The sequence below is a fragment of the Suillus clintonianus genome (assembly GCF_016758775.1).
Source record: "Suillus clintonianus strain FC179 chromosome Unknown DEU56scaffold_53, whole genome shotgun sequence".
In the NCBI taxonomy this organism is placed as follows: Eukaryota; Fungi; Basidiomycota; class Agaricomycetes; order Boletales; family Suillaceae; genus Suillus; species Suillus clintonianus.
Window position 1 is genome coordinate 141,481 of NW_024539277.1, and position 17,251 is coordinate 158,731.

The window sequence follows — 17,251 nt, forward strand, 5'->3', positions numbered from 1 at the left end:
GGCGGATTACTGTCGCCTGCAAATCCCAGGGCCGAGGCGATAGCACTCGAGGCAAGCGCAAGAAGCAACAGCAGGATATCTGCATAAATTTAGGTCAATTCGGAAATAAATACTGAACAGATATCAACTTGCCGGTGAATTGGTTAAATATTTGTTTTACTCAACTCAGTTGAACCAAAGGAATCAAAATTCCAAGATGACCCTCATGCGGCTAGTTGGTTAGTGTGGCGGTTCGTGGTGGTGAAACGCGAGGGAAAAACAATGAAACGCGGTCAAGCAGGTTCACTGTGTTCACTTTACTCTGCAGCCGCGCAAAAGGCGCCGGACAATGAATTTTCCGCACCAGTCTAACGGTTCCGAGTTGCCCTTTGTATGCTCCTTTGAACAGCTTTGAACTCGAATCGAAAGGATCTCTCACGTCCGTTCAACCCTCCATCTGTTAAACCGCAGAGCCCGGATCAAATCCACTGTGTCTCGTGAATGTTACAATGAAAGGTATCGTAATCTAACACTGCGTTGTGGTTGACCCGGCGAGTTCTTATTTTGCAGTGCAGGCCAGTCCCGGGTTTTCTTGGCCTCCGTTCCCTGGGTCCTAGCAGTGGTCACAACCTGATGGCACGTTGTCTCTGCAACTGAATGCGATAACTCTCACGTTGTGGAAAACTATTTCCGCTCCACCAACATTTGCAGATCCCCTTCTGGCACCTGCCTGCCCTGGCCTCGATTATCCTCGATTCTGAGACACCAGATCCTGTGCCCCTGAATCTTAGCCCTCCAAGTGCTTCACTTATCATGTCACATGCACTGTGCGTAACATTTCTGGAATCGATTAGCAGGCACCTGGCGCAACGCAAGGTGATTGATCCTACATAATGGAACAACCTCACTGTTGAAGAGAAGAGAAGGAACCATTTATCAAATGCCCCAAGTATGACAGTGTGATATACTTGATTTCATTCTCGCAGATTTGCCGTGATGCTCATTGTGACCCAAAGCAACTTGAAGCGCTGCAAACTTTAATATCTTCTGCTTGATAATTTGGACTTGTTTCTTTGCTCGCCTTCCCCTTTCGCACGTATACATGCTCTCACTTTTCTTGTGCCTTGTTCTCACTCCATGGTTGAAAAGGTACTTGTGCTTGTTGACTCGCCGTGCTTTTTTAATACACTACCACTATGATGTTGTTGCATGCGGCTGTGCGCTAACCCTTATCATTGTACGATCTTTACCACATTCCCTTCCGTGTCGGGCATGTTCTGGTCGGTCAGACTTGGCCTGGTGTGAATACATGTGGCTCCGGTTTTTCTTGAAGTTCATTATCCGGCAGCAGATGGAGGACCTACGTAAATAGAACGCTATAGTCCCTGAGGCCTATTAGAAGAGACTTGAAGGAACACCAGTCCGAGGGGAAATATTCATCCAGGGTTGAGCTATAGCTTACTCTTTGCAGTTGTAGGATCTCAAAAGTCCGAATCTGCCATTAATATTTACTCATAATCATCCCAACGGTTAACACTAAACGTAAGTCCTGAAAATAACCATGACGTCTAACAGTACCATGACGTCTTACAGTTCAACGATTCTCCGGACGCTGAGCATACAGGAATGGAGGCTATACATACGTACAGTACATGATCACGTGTCGAGCAATGTTCTGATCTATCGTACGAAATCACCATCGTTTGTCCTTCAAGCAAGTCTAAAAAGAGCGCTGCTGAAAAATCCAACGACAACGAGTATTGTCGCAGCCATCCAAAAGCCATCATGCGGGAGGCCCGCAGCCGAGCTACTCGATGTTGTTGAAGTCGTCGGGGACGAACCAGAACCAGAAGTGGTAGCAGACACGACGGTGTTGGTGCCTGCCGTACTGAAAACCCTCACGTAGCCGACTTCGAAGTAGGCATTATTGTAGTCAGTACCATTGCCCATGACCCAATTGTTGTAGCAAATCCCTGAGCATGTGCTGTTCCATGTAGCACCATCGGCTGTGAAACCGTTTTAGTAGTCTGCAACACTCGTTGCTCGCAAAATCTACTTACCCCAGTCTATCCATTGGGAAGATCCGATGTTAACTCAATGCTCGAGTCGATATATGACTGACGTACCTCCGCAAAGGGTGATATCGAAAATTAAGTTCTGGGGCTGGAAGAACTGCTCAATGTTGCAGCCCGTAGAAGGCCAGTTAGCAACAGGGATACCAAAGGATGAGGTATCAATCGTGCTTCCGTTATTCGACAGTGAGCTGGGTATTGAAGACCTCTACGAAGCTAGTTCGGTACTTGGCAATGGTCATTATTCGACAGTAACTCACTGGGAAGAACCAAATGCTGAACAACACAAAAAGTCAATTGATGCCGTCCAACAGTGAAGCAACAATTATACCTTATACCAGTAGAAGCCATTTCAGTCACAAAAGCTCCTCCTCCAGCGCTCGCAAAACCAGCACCATAGGAACCAGTCGATGGATCTGTAACAATACAACCTTGGTCCGAGTTCGCGGCATACGAACAGTTCGTGCTGGCAACCAGTGTTGAGGTTTGATTTTGGGAAACCGCCGTGCATCCCTGTTAAACTGACAAGTCAGTGTTGGACGATAAGCAGTTCAGAAGAGCACCAGTTCACGAACAGTTTCAGTGTGCAAGGACATTTGGTTTTGGGTATCGGTATTGATGCCCTCAAAGGTATCAATCTCGCCACCCTGTGGCCAGAGAGCTGCCTGACTATCATGATTCGTCAAATTTCAAGTGGAATATAAAGAGTGGGCGTAACTCACCTCCACCACGCCGGCCACACGGAACACTAAATCAGAGACCGATTTTAGTGCACCAGCATCTTGACACAAAATTAGTTCACGCACTCCATAAGGCGCATGATATATATCAGCTACCCACAAGCTTCCCACTGCGTAGGAGTCGCTGCTTGCAATCCTGACGGAGTTGCGTTTGTTGTCATATACCACCTGATAGGAGCTGTCAGTGAAGACGAGATATCTGATAGAACAACTTACAGTGGAAGTGTTGTCTACTTTGATGATGGCATGGTTCGTTGTAGTATCCACGTACGCCAGCTGATATGCAGATGCGTTCCCAGCCGAAACATAGCTGCCATGAAAGTTAGTTTGCAAACGCAAAAGCGGCACCCTGCACTCACACAACATCTCCGTTCGTCAGATTATCGTCTGCAAAAAAGTGAGCTCCAGATTTGGCAGATTTGAAAGAAAACCACGAAACAGTTATTATAGAAGGTCCAGTCGTTAAAGAAGCTGGAGCCATAGTACTCTTTGACCATAGAGTACGATGTGGCGGTCACTGGTGCGACGGAGAGCGCTACGCAGGCCAGCGCCGCCGCCATTGTGGAATGAGCAGATAACATGAAGCTCCAGGGAGAGGGTAAACTTGAACTTCGTCGGCCCACAGTTTACGGGAGTTCACAATAAATATACTGGGGCCGCAACTGCGCCGCGACCTCCGTTATGGTTATGCCAGCACCTAGAACCATGCGGATGGTTCTCTGCTAATTATGGCCTACAGATTCAAAATATAGCTTTACACCTGGTGCCTGCTACGGCAATCATCTGATAGGCAGCTGTCGGCTGTTCGGCAGCTCAAAACTTAGAAGTGAGACATGGTTAAACCTTCAACTCGGGGCGTTGGAGTCGCAGAGAAGCTGGATAGAAATCTGAAACGATTAGCCGCGACTGCGGATTTGATGGTGCGGCTGCGCGTGGAGTTGCTGCCAGAACAAGGACTGCATTAATGTCCGGACTTGGCTTCAAGTTGTGTCAGTAGTAGGCCGACTAGTCTAGTACGGATCTTTTCGTTGGGAATGGCCCAGATTAGTGGAACAATTGATCATGGTCCGTAGAGCCTCATGGAATCCATCACGGGGGATTGGAAAGAGCATGGGTTATGGGAGGACAAACGGGTTGAACTTTGAAGACCGCGTTATGTAACCCTAACCTTATGTCTTTTGAAACAGTCCGTTTGGTGTATCTTTTCTGTTCCTGGGCTTGCAACCTACGAACGTGTCTATGGAGGTATTGTGAAGGTCTTCCATGCTTTGTGTGCTGTTTGAAATCATTATGTATTCAAACAGGTTGTAAATGCTCGGTCGGCACTGTTATCAAACTTTGAGGTATTGAACCTCCTTCGCGAGCTCGATGCGGAGCACATCGCCCGCACAAAAACTGCCATCCGCGTCAAAAAGGAAGAAGAGGCTGCGGGAAAGAACTCGCATGACACTCAAACTGAAGAGATTAGCGAGAACCTTCGCACAGTCGAGCTGGAAGCTATTCAGTATCTATCGGCGGACTACCAGCCGACCCTCCACCAATCAGACACGAGCATCACGCAGCTCGTGCGTGGTCTTCAGCCGTTCGGATTGTCGAAATCAGAAAAACTTCAGATAGTCAACCTGGCTCCAACTGAGCCAGTCGAGCTATATGTTGTATGTGCGGGTCTGCATCATGCCAAAATGGACTGAACACCGCCATTCAGATCGTCGAGGAACTCGAAGATCGATTGGGGAACCGAATGGACGACCTTCTTGCTGTAGTATCCAATTCATTACACGAAAGTGCTCCTCGACATTCCAATGGGACTATGACTGTACCCGAAGTCAAACGAACGCGTGGTGAAGCTGTAGTGGAGGTCTACGAAGAAGCAGATCAAGAGACTTGGGAATATGATGCGAACGCAATGGAGTTCGATGACGCGGGAGAGGGAGTAGGCGTTGAAGGCGACCTTGATGTTGATGATGATTAAGAATGCTACGGTTCAAGGAATGCATGTACGTGCCAGTCGCAAGACCATATAGGACTTCCTCGGACTGCTGCCGTGTAAGTGAAAGAGGTTCCTACTCTATCATACGGATGTCTCTCTAACATCTTTCGGTTGCGACTAAGATCTAGCTGTCGCAAAGGCTAAGGGAAATATCATCGTGAGGCAAAGTACATATCGGTCGCTCAACATTATAGATTTTTGACATGGGGTAGTATTTTTACTGTACTTCAGTTCTATGAGGTATAATGAATAAATAAGTTTCGCACTGTTTCAGCGTTGCTCCGGCTACCTTTGCCTGACCCATGTTCCATGTGATTTATCCACAATTTTCTTGAAAAGAAGGACCGACTGTCCTCTTTACTAAAGGAAACCACGCAACTATGATTCGCACCCGCGATTCATCAATATCCGCCAACTATGAAAGAAAAATATGCATGCACGATACTTCCTGGCATCACAGAAAAGGTATCAAATATCCTTGACCTGTTCCTCAAGCCATTCCCATAGAGCCACCCCTGTCTTGGGATCCCGAGCATCGTTTCGAGTTGGACCAACCCTCGCCCAAGGAACGAGATACTACACGAAAGAGGCATCTCAGCGTCTCTTTGCGAATGTCATGAGATGGAAAAATCACCTTGCCGTTTAACCCCACAGCTTCTGGAGCAGTACCGGCATAGAGTTGGGTTAGTGCTCCATGTTCGACATCGTAGAGGAACAAATTCTACACAATACTCATCAGCATTCAACAAGGAGCTGCATGCAGAATATTTGCAAACCAAAATACTACGTTGAAAAGACGGCATGTGGCGTGCCAAGTCTGTTTTGATGTTACCTGGGTTCAGGGGTATGGAAACGATGCCTTCTGAACCGTAGCGCCTTGCGAGTTCAAATGCTTGTACAATGTTGCCCTGTTGACGGGTCAGTAAAAGGTAACGCAAAATAACATAGTCAACTTGCAGTTTTGCTCTGCCCATAAAGTGCACTAGCAGACATCTTCTTGCGGGCAGGACTGTCTTTAAATGCGGAAAAATTGAGACCACACAGCATGTGTGCTGAGGACGAAGTTGTAATGACGCGAGCTTTGCCATCAGGTGCAGACTTCGCGGTAGCGATGAGTGTGGGCAATAGCAGCTTAGTAAAGTAGAAGTGCCCTACAGATAAATTAGAGTCTTGTAGAGCAGAAATGTAATCGTCATACCGAGGACATTCGTTCCAAACTGAAGGTCATATCCGTCCGCAGTTAACCAGTCTGTTGGAGGGAACATGACTCCCCTTATGAACTAAGATGAGCATATCCAAACCACAGCATTCAGTAGATATTGTACACTCACGCGCTATTAAACAGAACGTCCAACTTGGTCTCTTTGCTGTTAATGTCAAAAGAAGCCCCCTACATTGCGACGGAAGACAAACCTGATATATTCTTCCGCGGCAGCTTTCACAGACTTCAAGTCTCCGAGGTCAAGTTTTAGAAAGAGGGCCTCCCCCCCAGTGCTGTCTTTCAGATCCTTGATGGCTACCTCTGCCTTCTCTTGGCTTCTGGCAGCTACATATACCTTGGCACCATGGGCCAACAAGGTCTTTCACTCCATGGTCAGCAGTATGAAGTAAGGCCCATCTCTCGCAGCTTACCTTCGCTGTCTCTTTACCAATCCCAGTGTTAGCTCCAGTGACGATTATGACCTTCCCCGTCAGGTCGGGGATATCATCGACGAGAAAAGCCGACTTGGACGGGAACGATTGACCCAGTAGCGACAAGTAATTGCCCATGGTAGTCGCAGAAAGTGATACTGTAGCCTTCCGTAACGACAGCGCGAGTACTTATAGTACATGAGCTATGCGAAGACTTCCACGCTGGTGAGAGACTTTTGAGGCATCCGCTCGCTAGGTCAACCAGCTTGACAGTACGGGACTCCACCTCTAACAGAAACTCCCAGAAGGTGTTTCAAATCCTGGCAACAAAGCTGCAATACGTACGTCGAGCTTATGTCACGTTTGAGAGTCAGTATGTAGCAACCTAAGTTTGCAAGGTGATTACTTACCAGAAACGATCACGCCGCTGTTCGAGGTTCTTGATATACGATTCGTGGTGTAGCAAGTTCGAAACTTGCCAACCACGTACATCTTTTTTCTGTGACCACACCTCGATGCCGGCCCGGACGTCGACATCCTCAGGCTGTCGTGCCAGTGGATAGATCATCAGAGGTCTGTCCCAACTGGCCATAATCAGATGGTTAACTATGACGCTCCAAAGCCCACTTTTTAATGCGCGATACAACACCAAATGCACTACCAAGTGCACGATTTGAGCTCGCTGTTGAGGACAGCGAGCTCGAGCATTTTGTCATCCCGCGTGTTACTAAAACGGGAAGTCACGCTAATCCCAAAAGCATCCCGGGCCTGATACATATCGGCAATGGTATGCGACTCTGTGTACATTTTGTGTGTGAAATAGTTGAACAGATCCAGTTTCGCCACGGCCATAAGAGTCGACCAATGGAAACATATATAGAGCGGTGTAAGAAATTGAACATGCCCAAATCATCTCGCTGCAAGGTCAGTACGTGGATGATTAGCTTCTCAAAGGTCACCTCATCTTGTGCAGGTCCGAAAATTGCTGACAATCTCTGTACTTCTTCGGAAGTTCTTCCCGACTTCCAGCACGCTTAGCACGTTTCCAAAGGGCGATCTCCTCCCCAACTTGCTTCAGTACGTGTGGATGAAGTCAACTGAACCTTCGCGAGATCCCCCTTCACGCTCAATACTCGCTCACCAGTCGGCATCAAACCAATGTTAAGTAATAAGCAGGGGCTTGTTCTTTCCAAGTTTCGACACTTTTGTTTGTTTCGTATGAACACCAAGCAATCGACGGAGGAGGAACAAATTGATTTCAAGCTCTCGTTTTTATAAGTATAGACTTTCGGGAGCTTACCAACGCTTGATCCCGCCCCTAGGCCTTCGCGTACTATATGGATTCCCAGTAGTGCGACACTGTGTGGTATCTGCGCCTGGGCCCACCCAGTTCGCACAGCACCCCAGTGCTTCAAATTGAGGTAAGTACTAGGTCACAGGGCATCCCCTCTTTCAAAGTCGAACCGAGGCCACTTGATGAAATTGTACAGCCGCTCGACAGTTTGTCCATAGCACATCCAGATCTACCGTGAGCATCCCGTCCTTTCCCAATCATCTTTGTTACCAGGCAAGCCCATAGATAACCAGCTCTGTACAGTCTGCTAGCTCACAAGGGCTCTGACACTACGCGACTTCTCAACCTCCTGTAGCAGATATCATTCCACTGCTTGATTGCCCCAAACTTCGCCTCTGCCGCCACCAAAGTCCTTATTCCACTCCCAATGGTCGAGCATCCGATCAAGGCTTCACGTGTCATGCCATCAACCATACTGCACCGACGTGAAAGCAGAGACACGACTCACTGCCACGCTAGTAGCAAAGAAAGAATATCTTCCACGCCGATAAGTCATGCGGTTACATCCAGGACGCAAACTACTCAAACTCACACATGCTCCATCAGGGCAGCCCGAACAGGTTGAATCATACACGCAAAAGAAATCACAGCTGTCTTTTTCAGCGTCGCTGGCAGATATTGATACTATCAAGGCAGCAACAACAGCGGAAATCAAGGAGAGACGCATTGCTTGAGAGGATGTGATGTTAGATCTGAATGGGACAGTAGGAAATTTTTTTCCTTTTATGCGCTGAATATTGTTCCTCATACCGATGTAGGAAGAGCTTATCCACCTGAAATGCTCTTTCGAACAGATGCATATCTGAAATTCTAGCAGATTGCCACCTAACTTCTACCTTACCTTGCCACTGGTAGTGTGAAGCAAGGTATATTGGCAACCTGGCGTGGAATGAAATATCGCAGCTCGTGATGCAGGGTCAATGCCAGCTCGCAACACCCGTTCGAACAAATAATATCTGCCAAATGGGACGAGAACCGCATACATCGGCTAGGTGGACAGCAGATGATCATTTATTCAAGGGACGGCTCGCTGCGGGTATGGAACTTAATGGAAAACAGATCGGAGACGACTGAAGGGACGGAGAAAGTGAAGTACGCACCGCAGCGATGTCTCCGGACGGAAATGAAGTGGCTGGCGGGAGTGAAGATAGTGGACTGAAGTTGTGAGACATCAACACATGCAAAGCCATTGGGAGATGGCACGAACACATACACGCAGTCGTTTACTCGCCGGACAAGACCATGATTGTGACTGGTGGATACAGATTATACGAGCCCTCGACTGCTGAGTATCTTGTTCCCCTTGGATTTAGATATTATCAAGATATGGGATGACAAGACAGTCAAGCTTATTGCCACTCTCCGAGCAGATGGGACCGTCAACTGACCGCTTGACTGGGAGATGGCATAGCCACCCGTTCGCAGTGCTGGATCACACCAACAGTACTAGTATCATTGCCATTGCAAGTAGTATAGTCGGAATTCAGAGACGTTCAATCTGCTCCGACTCATTCGAAGCCAAGGTACTGATGAATTCATGATTCAAAATCTATTTGTCAAGCTTGTGAGGGCGCTGTATCGGTTGAAACCTGCTGAAATCTTTTATGTGTGAATCATAGCCTGTTCATGACAATATTAATGGGTTTACCTGTAGGCATCGTGAGGATAATCTCAGAAGAATATGTATCCCCGACTCCCTTATTAGGTGTATGTCCCCCAAAGGAGTCAGCGACTGGTGCCGCTGTGCACCGTTACTATACCACCATTGTTGAGCGCCATGCTGGCGAGTCTTGGATGCAGCACTCGAAATTCGGAAAAAAGGAGTAACCACCCGTTAATGTGATTACCCACGAGGGAAATTTGATCGACAACCTGCACGGCACCAGACTTTGACGCAAAATAGTTACCGGCGAGAATGTGGGATTATAAGAGAATTCTGAGGCGAGAATCTCGGGACTTATATCCACCATTCATTCGCCGTCGGATATCAGCGCGAGACTAAGTTAGAGGTCTAGAATTTGTTAGCAATTGCAATATTCAGTGATATCATTAACGTGCACGCGTACGTATACATGCACGTGTGCGCCGACGTCGTCGTCGTCTTGAGCCTCCGCTAACCAGTACTCTGAGTCCCTCCTAGGCCGCCGACCTTTGCAATCCTATGTCTCGCGCACCTGCGAGAGCTTCAACTGCAAATACAACCCAGATGGTAGCGGACAAAAGCTTCAAACGGCTACCAGGCATCAGCGTGCAGGTCGTCGAGCTCATACCACCCCCCAATATTATTGCGGGGACTCCAGGGAGACACTGAAGCATGCGCATCGCAGCTCCAGTGATCTCGTTACCAGTGATACACCGATAACCGGAATAGCTTGAGTCTCGACGAAGTAAATTCTGTCGTCGTGCCGTTCCACCAAAAGCGAAAACAGAGACCGAAAAATCTTTCAAAACGTACGGATCCAAGTGGCATTCTCAATATTATATCAGCATTAAAATAGTGCTGCCGAATTTGTCTATTTTATGTAATCCATTATGATGGCTTAAAATGGATTTTCGAAATTTCCGACAGAGTCGACCAGTGCAAACATAAGTATATAGAGCGGTGTAAGAAATTGAACATGCCCAAATCATCTCGCTGCAAGGTCAGTATGTGGATAATTAGCTTCTCAAAAGTCCATCTTGTGCAGGTCAGAAAATTGCTGACAATTTTTGTACTTTTTTTCGACTTCCGGCACACTGGCCATCAGAGAATTGAGGAGTCCGTGATATGGTAGCTGTGAGAAATATAGTGTGAAATAATTTTGCTACCGCTGAATAAACCTATGTATACGGCAAGAAATATTAGTGATCAGTACATAGCAATAGATGTCTGAAAATTCATTTTACCATCAGGAGTTCGCGACAAGATAACGACATAGCGCCGTCGCAGCGATCAATGTGCAGTAGCATCGTTAAGTCATACTTGTTGACTCATACCATATCCCTTAATTTATGTTTTAAACTACAAAGTGATATAAGGTGATATAAGACTTTATCGTGGAAAGCACCGTTAGCACTTGAAACCTAAAATATATTCTTATGAGAATTTCCGACGAGGTCATGAATTCGTGTAATTAGGTAATGTTTGGTGAGCAACATCATATTCCTTCATTTATATTTGACTTACAAGTAGATTCAAATATTGCGTGAATTACAATGTCATCTAAGATCATGCACGTGACCATCACCTCAGCCTCAAATCGAAAATATGGTCATGCGAAGGGGCCAGCACGCCGCAGGCGCGCGGGAAGCTGCGAAGGGGTCGCTCTGTCGGAACTCGGAGATCTCGCGAAGGGGTTGTTTGAAGCGCAATCTCAAGGTATGTATGCTCTCTTGTTTATTCTCTATTTGACGAATATTCAGATCGTGCCCTCTCCAACGGACTAAGGAGAAAGGCTACTCTACAATGCTCTCCAGTCTTCCAGGTGGGTGAATTCCAATATCTGCAAGGATCCCTTCCTCTTCCTGTTCAACAACATTCTCGTCATTGCTAAACCTCGCCCTGAGGATTCTGATATGTTCCTCCGAGGTGACGAAGCCTAATCCTGCTGATCGGAAGTTCACCGTCAAGAATGTGGTTTTGCTGACAACTCTTCTTCACACCAGCGAGCGTGAGGAGCCGTGTTCAAGAACCATCCCAAGAACCCCTGTGGTGCAAGCATTCGTCGAGCAGTTCTCAACAGACCCGGATAATGCAGTCGCATCGCTCTTCCAGCAGCATGACGACCCTCGGTGATTATTTGTTGCAGCATTCAAGTCGTGTTGTGCTCAAGCATTGCCTTGACGCCTTCAGATTCATTGGACTGAGGGTGAACAAAGCCCTTTGGTTGTTCCTTCAGTCCGTTCACATCCCGGAATGGGGCAACCATGGTGTCACTCCTCTCGACGTTCTCCTCGAGTGAGTCGTTCGCAAATCGGTGGTATGAGGCTAATCCAGTTGCCTGCGCTGGGCATGATTGGGTTATTGATGCCTGCGCTTGGAGGAGCCATCGTGCAGCTGAACGACGTCCTGCACGGTGCCATCTCTCATGAGCCGGGTCAAATGGGGCATCCCAAAAGAAACATTACTGCCAGAGACTTCCTTGAAGCTTTCCGACGTCATGATAATCGCTTGTCGGACGAGTCATTGGGGGATGTCTATGATTCCATTCGTTGCGAGCATCTGTGTCAAGCGCGCACCCCAACGTCTGGTGGCCCACCAGATATCACTGTCAACTTCAAACGCCCACTCCCTCCATGGCTTACCTATCGAGTCCAGTCAGAGCCGGTCGTCATCCGTATCCCACAACCAGATCCACATTTCAGTATCAAGCTATTTGGACACGATCTGGTGTTTGACCCACCTGTGCTGTCATTTGCGGAGTCGGCGGAAGCTTCTTTCCGGGTGACAGGGCGCTTTTTTGGACATCACAAGGTGGTTAACTTGTTCATCAAATCCGAACTACACACACTAATATCCTCGGTGTGAATCTGTGGGTCCAGGTGAGCTCTGACAGATACGGCATCTGCACCGTTGCTAATGGAGTCGGATCTGATAGTTGTGGGTTGCCCCCCAGTTGGTAGTAGACTTTGACGGATGGACTTGGTGGAGACGCGGAGCCACTTAGTAGTTTTGAACTACATAGTATGCGGTAGTACCATTTCTTAGTTTCGAGCCTTTAATTGAATTCGTTCATCTCACCAATCACGCTTGACGAAATAATTTATTTTGACGGTGACTTGGCACAGCAGTTACACAAATATAGAGTGAACTCAAGTTCGGACACTAGTGTGGTGGAAGTAGTCAAGCGCAAAGAGCATCCGCCTCCTAATTGCGAAAAAAAATTATTGTCATTGCCCTTCCATTACCGTCACAGTACTAGCTACATTTTATATCTTCCAACGCACGCAGAGCCTCGCAGACTTTGAGAGAATCATGTCTGTCTATGAACCGGACGGGGTACGCAAACTGCTATCAATGCTGGAGCCAAAAGACACACAGAAAAAATTCGAGGCAAACTGGAAAGATGCGGTATGCACTGGCATGCAGAACTTCGCATATTGACATTGACCTGTTGCGCTATAGGTGAAAAAACGTGTTGGGTCGTGGACAGGACATACCGAGCGCATGACCCATCCAAGACCCAGGCGCCAGTGTGAATGGGAAGCTGAAGTCATCGAGTACATCAACTATATCTCAGAGAAGACACGAATACGATCAGCGAAATCACTCATGCGACCATGCCTGGACAGCAGGATTCCAATACTTGGCCCTCACTTTTTGCCACCATCCTATCTCCATGCCCGAAAGCGCAATCAGTCCGAGCCTCCAGTTAACCCAGAGGTCTTGTACTTGAAGCCTCTTCGCGTTGTACATCCATTCTACCACCCCGAGCTTGCAAGATGTCCGCGGTGCAATTGTACAGATGGTGTTTCGTGGGACGGGTGGACTGGGACCGGTCCTCGAGATGTCCATGGATTAATGCTTGATGAGGCAGCGATAGGCATGCAGCTCCGCTGCGAGACTTGCAAAAATGATCCGTCAAGCAAGAAGGGTCTAGAAAGCGAGTGTGAGCGTGACAACAGGAAGATGATCAAAGGACACTGCTTCGCAACAACAAGCCAAGACTTCTGGCGCAATTGGTCCCACTGGTCCATTCCAGGTGAGCTTGATCGAGTTTGGCTGGTGATTGTTCAGCGGCTGAGTCACATTCATTGCGGCAGCCGACGTACCAATATTTTTCTACAGATGTGCTGTTACTCGCGAGTTGTTTGATCTAGTTATTGAGTTACGCCCATCATCTACAGCGGGAACTCTCACTGAAAACATCCGACGTGAGTAGCACTATCTACTTCTCAAGCACGGGTCTAACATACCTTTCAAAAAGAACTTCATTTGCTTGAGTACCACAGGCGGAAGCTGGATTACCTTCAAGCTTGGAAATCACGTCGAACGACACGACATGGGATGGATTTCTTCAGCCCAAATCCACTTCGGGCGTTCTCGGGTCCTTACGACGTAAAAGAGTACAATGCGAGGCCGATCTCGCATGACATGGTCAGCGAGATCTTCCAGGAGTTTGTGTCAGCAACGCGGGAAAGGGAGTCTGAGGAATATCTTCGCACACTCTCTGGTAAGACTTGGGAATTGCTCTGCTATCGGCAATTGACGCTCACCTTGAATGCTGAACAGGCATAAGTATTTCGTTCGATAACACATTCCGTGCCGCCACGAAAGCAATCATAACCAGCCGAGAGAAACAGAAGTTGAAGGTCCTGAAGGGGGGGATCATAAGTCTGATGAATGAGAATGGTGAGATTGTGGGCTGGGTAGGCTATTTTCGCAAAGTGAACGAGACAGTGCTGATTACTAACTACATCAGCGCTTCTGTCATGGCCAGTCAAATGCCGAGATAAGCGAGCTTCTCGAAGGCCTCAAGACACGATGCGAGGCCCTTGGTGTCCCTCCGCCCGAAGTATTTGTCGCCGACAACTGCTGCCATGTGCGCAGCGCTGTGGATATTGTTTTTCCTGATGCTACAATGAAACTGGATGTCTGGCATTTCATTATGAGGCGAGTACATTTTCCTTTGTCTAATAATCTACAAGCTAATCCTAAAAGCAAGATATGCGACTGTGATCCTTAATCCCTCCAAGAATCCCCACAGGAAGGAAGTAGTCGCGGAGATTTCTGCCTGTATCCTGAAGAAACATGCTGAGGGTGGGAATCCCGCAAAGTACTGGGAACGAAACGAGCAGGAGACGAGACTCACCTCGACGTTTGAGAAATGGGCATGCGAAGGTACAGTTTGGTCAGCGGGGGCACGCAGAGTGAGTACTTATCCCTGGAACAGCCTGTTTCACACTAATATCAATTTCAGGTTCATGAGGAACAGCTCAAACACGTACGGAAAGGCTGCCTCGAACGTCAGCGGCAGGACATACGAACAGATGGAAGCCGTGTGGAGGGGTCCCACAAAGGCTGGAACTCCCTCCAGCGTGCGCACACCAGCGGAATCGTGACCTTCACAGGCCTTTGCCACGACTTCGTTCTTCGACGAAATGTTCGTGTTGCCTTTTCGAGGGCAAGCAAATCGGACTTTATCACATCAACTCACGGTTCTCATCACATTCACCTCGTCGACAGGATCGCGAAGCAATTCAACAACCTCCGACTCGAAGAGAAGACCACTAGCACATGCTGCCTACCAGAGCTCCAAGATGTCCCATCGAACGAGCACTTTGGGCTTGTTGAATCAAGCTTCGCCTCCACATTTGGTGGGCTACTGGACATCAAGGCCGAAGACACACCTGTCGATCTCAACATGTCTGGAAACAAGATGCTTGAGGCGCTCAGCGATGACGGTGATGCCGTAGACCTCGTCCTGCGGTCGACGAGGGCTGAAATCCTCGAAGAATTTGATATTGACCCACAACTCCTTTCTATGCCGGAGGCACCTGTATTTGAGTCTTCACCTCATATTCCAGCCCTCGTCACGCCACTGCCTCACGCTCCTCATCCTGCTACTGCCAATGTCAGTGACGCCACTTCTGCCAGTTCAGCCATCGTTGGAACCGATACTCAGCCCCACGCAACGAAGAAGCGCAAGGCAGATGACACCATTGTCATCTCCGACAGCGAACCCGACGATTCTGGCCAACCAAAGGGAAGTATGGCATGCAAGCTGCCGCCCCCGCAAAATCATGCGGCATTTGACATCTCCAAGTCAGGTAAGTTCTCTGCCGCTTACTTCACTTACCTCGTATATTCACATATTCCCCTCTCCAATTCATCATCACATGAAAACCGCTTCCTTTCTTTACTGACCCGCATTGCAGGGGATTCCATCAGCCACATTGGACTGCTACCTCAAGCCCAGGAGCAGGTTGCCATACTGCAAAGCTCCTCTCTCGCGGCCGCTGACGGCCATCAGCACCGGCACTCCCAGCCAACCTCAGCCCAAGGTCACATCCAACTCCACTCCACAGATTGCAGTGAGCAGCCCTGCCGCAAGCGATCTCACACCCATTGCAGTGACAAGCCCTGCCGCAAACAATCTCACACCCATCCCGAGGCCTCCGGGGATGACACGTTCTCAGCATTTCTTCACGATCGCATCAAGAATTGACGCCCGCGCCATGCAAATCTCTGGCAACATCGAGTTTCATTTGTTTATGGACATGAGGGCCGAGTTTTCGTGGATCTCTTTCAAGATGACGCCAAAACAGTGGGCTGTAGCTACCGAGTCCTATAACTACCGTCTCGAGGAGAAGAACCGCGCTAATGGGTTTGAAACAGTGAGGAAGAACCCCCAGGCCCTTCTCCGAAAGCTCGGCGAGATTGAAGTGGCTGTCATGAACCGTGTGGCAAAGAACAACTTCAAGTGTGAGTTCAGCTGCTCTCTGGTGTTTTTTCACGCACTAACTACTTGCTCCAATTCACAATACAGCTCATTCCGGCTCAGAAACGTTCTGGAGAAGGCACTGTCACGCTATCGAGCTCATCAAGGCTGAGCCTGGGAAGAAGGTGTGCAAGTCTTTCTCAAAAATTTCGTGTTCGCTCACTCTCTACCCTTTGCTTTCCCAGATCCGCAAGGCACACACATGCTCCCGCTGCAAGACAATCATGTACCCCGGTCCCGAGAACTCAGGGTACAACCACAGACGGGGCTTTTGTGCCGACGGCGCCAAGCAGGTGTCCAAAAATGAGCCGCCTCCACCCTGGCCACAGCCACCAGGCATATTCTCTGAAGGCAAGCGCTTCCATCCGCGTGCCTTCCTCGAAATCGTCAAGCAAATATACGAGCAAGTATTCCTCCGGCCATCTGGTGAAAGCCCTGCACTCGAGCAGGAGGCATTTGCAATGATGCTGCTCGACCGGTCAACAACACTCGAAGAGTCAGGGACTGTGCTGTTCAAGCTGTATGAGGAGCTCGAGATTGACGAATCGACGCCAGACGCACTGCTGATTGTGCACAATGGTGTCAAGCACCTTCGCGTCGAGTATCTCCAGGAGCATTGGGCCTCGTAGTAATTCCGATCTTTCAATTCAGGTGTTCTTGTGCTTGTCTTTTTAAGTACCTCACAGTTTCCTTTCCCCCTCGCTACTAATGGTTCAGATTTTGTATATATTTACATTATCACGCTTCTATCAAGCCCCGCCCTTGCTTCGCATCATTCTCCTTCCCCCCCTTCCGCACGTTAGTCTCGTTCTTCCGTCCCTCTGTTTTTTCAACTTATATCACGTGACTTACGATTGGTCTCGCAATGGTCGTTCACGTGCACGACCATTTTGGCGTCACGTGAGACCAAAAATGGTCCACCCCTTCGCATGTCGATGTTGCCCTCAAATCTTACTGTAGTATTATCGGACAACCTCAAATCATGTGACCACCGCAAGTGGTTGAAATTGGTTTGTCATTGTTTGTGCAAGACGGAAATTTTCACGCTAAGTTCCTTTCAATCT

The 17,251-nt window shown here is 48.3% G+C and overlaps 7 protein-coding genes across 7 annotated transcripts; 4 read left to right on the forward strand and 3 right to left on the reverse strand.

The window, feature by feature from the left end:
* Positions 1 to 1,456: 1,456 nt before the first annotated feature.
* DEU56DRAFT_813316 (glycoside hydrolase family 16 protein) lies at positions 1,457 to 3,515 on the reverse strand. The gene is made up of 11 exons (XM_041353655.1): positions 3,231 to 3,515; positions 3,151 to 3,178; positions 3,008 to 3,101; positions 2,858 to 2,959; positions 2,774 to 2,799; positions 2,627 to 2,720; positions 2,383 to 2,564; positions 2,312 to 2,327; positions 2,106 to 2,259; positions 2,040 to 2,045; positions 1,457 to 1,985 (listed from the first exon to the last, which is right to left on the reverse strand). Exons 1-11 carry the CDS (start codon positions 3,370 to 3,372, stop codon positions 1,690 to 1,692), a joined length of 1,140 nt encoding a protein of 379 aa, XP_041206747.1. The 5' UTR covers positions 3,373 to 3,515; the 3' UTR covers positions 1,457 to 1,689.
* A 402-nt stretch (positions 3,516 to 3,917) lies between these two features.
* Positions 3,918 to 4,993, forward strand: DEU56DRAFT_813324 (HRDC-like protein). The gene is made up of 3 exons (XM_041353656.1): positions 3,918 to 4,036; positions 4,096 to 4,446; positions 4,497 to 4,993. Exons 1-3 carry the CDS (start codon positions 4,031 to 4,033, stop codon positions 4,761 to 4,763), a joined length of 624 nt encoding a protein of 207 aa, XP_041206748.1. The 5' UTR covers positions 3,918 to 4,030; the 3' UTR covers positions 4,764 to 4,993.
* Positions 4,994 to 5,249: 256 nt separating this feature from the next.
* DEU56DRAFT_739839 (uncharacterized protein) lies at positions 5,250 to 6,551 on the reverse strand (the record flags this gene model as incomplete). Its single annotated transcript, XM_041348767.1, has 8 exons — positions 5,250 to 5,357; positions 5,416 to 5,502; positions 5,558 to 5,673; positions 5,735 to 5,932; positions 5,980 to 6,053; positions 6,113 to 6,148; positions 6,195 to 6,361; positions 6,414 to 6,551. The coding sequence occupies 8 exons, from the start codon at positions 6,549 to 6,551 to the stop codon at positions 5,250 to 5,252; spliced, it is 924 nt and encodes a 307-aa protein (XP_041206749.1).
* Positions 6,552 to 11,489: 4,938 nt separating this feature from the next.
* Positions 11,490 to 12,475, forward strand: DEU56DRAFT_451251 (uncharacterized protein). Its single transcript, XM_041346276.1, has 3 exons — positions 11,490 to 11,538; positions 11,600 to 12,288; positions 12,345 to 12,475. The coding sequence occupies exon 2, from the start codon at positions 11,663 to 11,665 to the stop codon at positions 12,272 to 12,274; it is 612 nt and encodes a 203-aa protein (XP_041206750.1). The 5' UTR covers positions 11,490 to 11,538; positions 11,600 to 11,662; the 3' UTR covers positions 12,275 to 12,288; positions 12,345 to 12,475.
* Positions 12,476 to 12,641: 166 nt separating this feature from the next.
* On the forward strand, positions 12,642 to 13,607 carry DEU56DRAFT_813348 (uncharacterized protein). The gene is made up of 2 exons (XM_041353657.1): positions 12,642 to 13,468; positions 13,519 to 13,607. The coding sequence occupies exons 1-2, from the start codon at positions 12,914 to 12,916 to the stop codon at positions 13,564 to 13,566; spliced, it is 603 nt and encodes a 200-aa protein (XP_041206751.1). The 5' UTR covers positions 12,642 to 12,913; the 3' UTR covers positions 13,567 to 13,607.
* DEU56DRAFT_451297 (uncharacterized protein) lies at positions 13,526 to 14,144 on the reverse strand. The gene is made up of 3 exons (XM_041346277.1): positions 13,963 to 14,144; positions 13,663 to 13,903; positions 13,526 to 13,545 (listed from the first exon to the last, which is right to left on the reverse strand). The coding sequence occupies exons 1-2, from the start codon at positions 14,076 to 14,078 to the stop codon at positions 13,798 to 13,800; spliced, it is 222 nt and encodes a 73-aa protein (XP_041206752.1). The 5' UTR covers positions 14,079 to 14,144; the 3' UTR covers positions 13,526 to 13,545; positions 13,663 to 13,797.
* Positions 14,145 to 15,110: 966 nt separating this feature from the next.
* DEU56DRAFT_813354 (uncharacterized protein) lies at positions 15,111 to 17,130 on the forward strand (the record flags this gene model as incomplete). The annotated part of the gene is made up of 4 exons (XM_041353658.1): positions 15,111 to 15,548; positions 15,625 to 16,171; positions 16,236 to 16,312; positions 16,373 to 17,130. 4 exons carry the CDS (start codon positions 15,111 to 15,113, stop codon positions 16,814 to 16,816), a joined length of 1,506 nt encoding a protein of 501 aa, XP_041206753.1. The 3' UTR covers positions 16,817 to 17,130.
* Between the last annotated feature and the right edge of the window lie 121 nt (positions 17,131 to 17,251).

Excerpts from the sequence above, each read along its gene's own strand:
- DEU56DRAFT_813316 (XM_041353655.1), bottom strand. The coding sequence starts at position 3,372 with ATGTTATCTGCTCATTCCACAATGGCGGCGGCGCTGGCCTGCGTAGCG. Across the intron at positions 3,179-3,230 it reads CTGGACCTTCTATAATAACT|ACGATAATCTGACGAACGGA; the intron begins GTTTCGTGGTTT and ends ACTTTTTTGCAG. Across the intron at positions 2,960-3,007 it reads AAGTAGACAACACTTCCACT|GTGGTATATGACAACAAACG; the intron begins GTAAGTTGTTCT and ends AGCTCCTATCAG.
- DEU56DRAFT_813324 (XM_041353656.1), top strand. Across the intron at positions 4,447-4,496 it reads AGCCAGTCGAGCTATATGTT|ATCGTCGAGGAACTCGAAGA; the intron begins GTATGTGCGGGT and ends ACCGCCATTCAG.
- DEU56DRAFT_451251 (XM_041346276.1), top strand. The coding sequence starts at position 11,663 with ATGGGGCAACCATGGTGTCACTCCTCTCGACGTTCTCCTCGAGTGAGT.
- DEU56DRAFT_813348 (XM_041353657.1), top strand. The coding sequence starts at position 12,914 with ATGACCCATCCAAGACCCAGGCGCCAGTGTGAATGGGAAGCTGAAGTC. Across the intron at positions 13,469-13,518 it reads GTGAGCTTGATCGAGTTTGG|CAATATTTTTCTACAGATGT; the intron begins CTGGTGATTGTT and ends CAGCCGACGTAC.
- DEU56DRAFT_451297 (XM_041346277.1), bottom strand. The coding sequence starts at position 14,078 with ATGATCCCCCCCTTCAGGACCTTCAACTTCTGTTTCTCTCGGCTGGTT. Across the intron at positions 13,904-13,962 it reads ATGCCTGTTCAGCATTCAAG|ATATTCCTCAGACTCCCTTT; the intron begins GTGAGCGTCAAT and ends GAGTGTGCGAAG.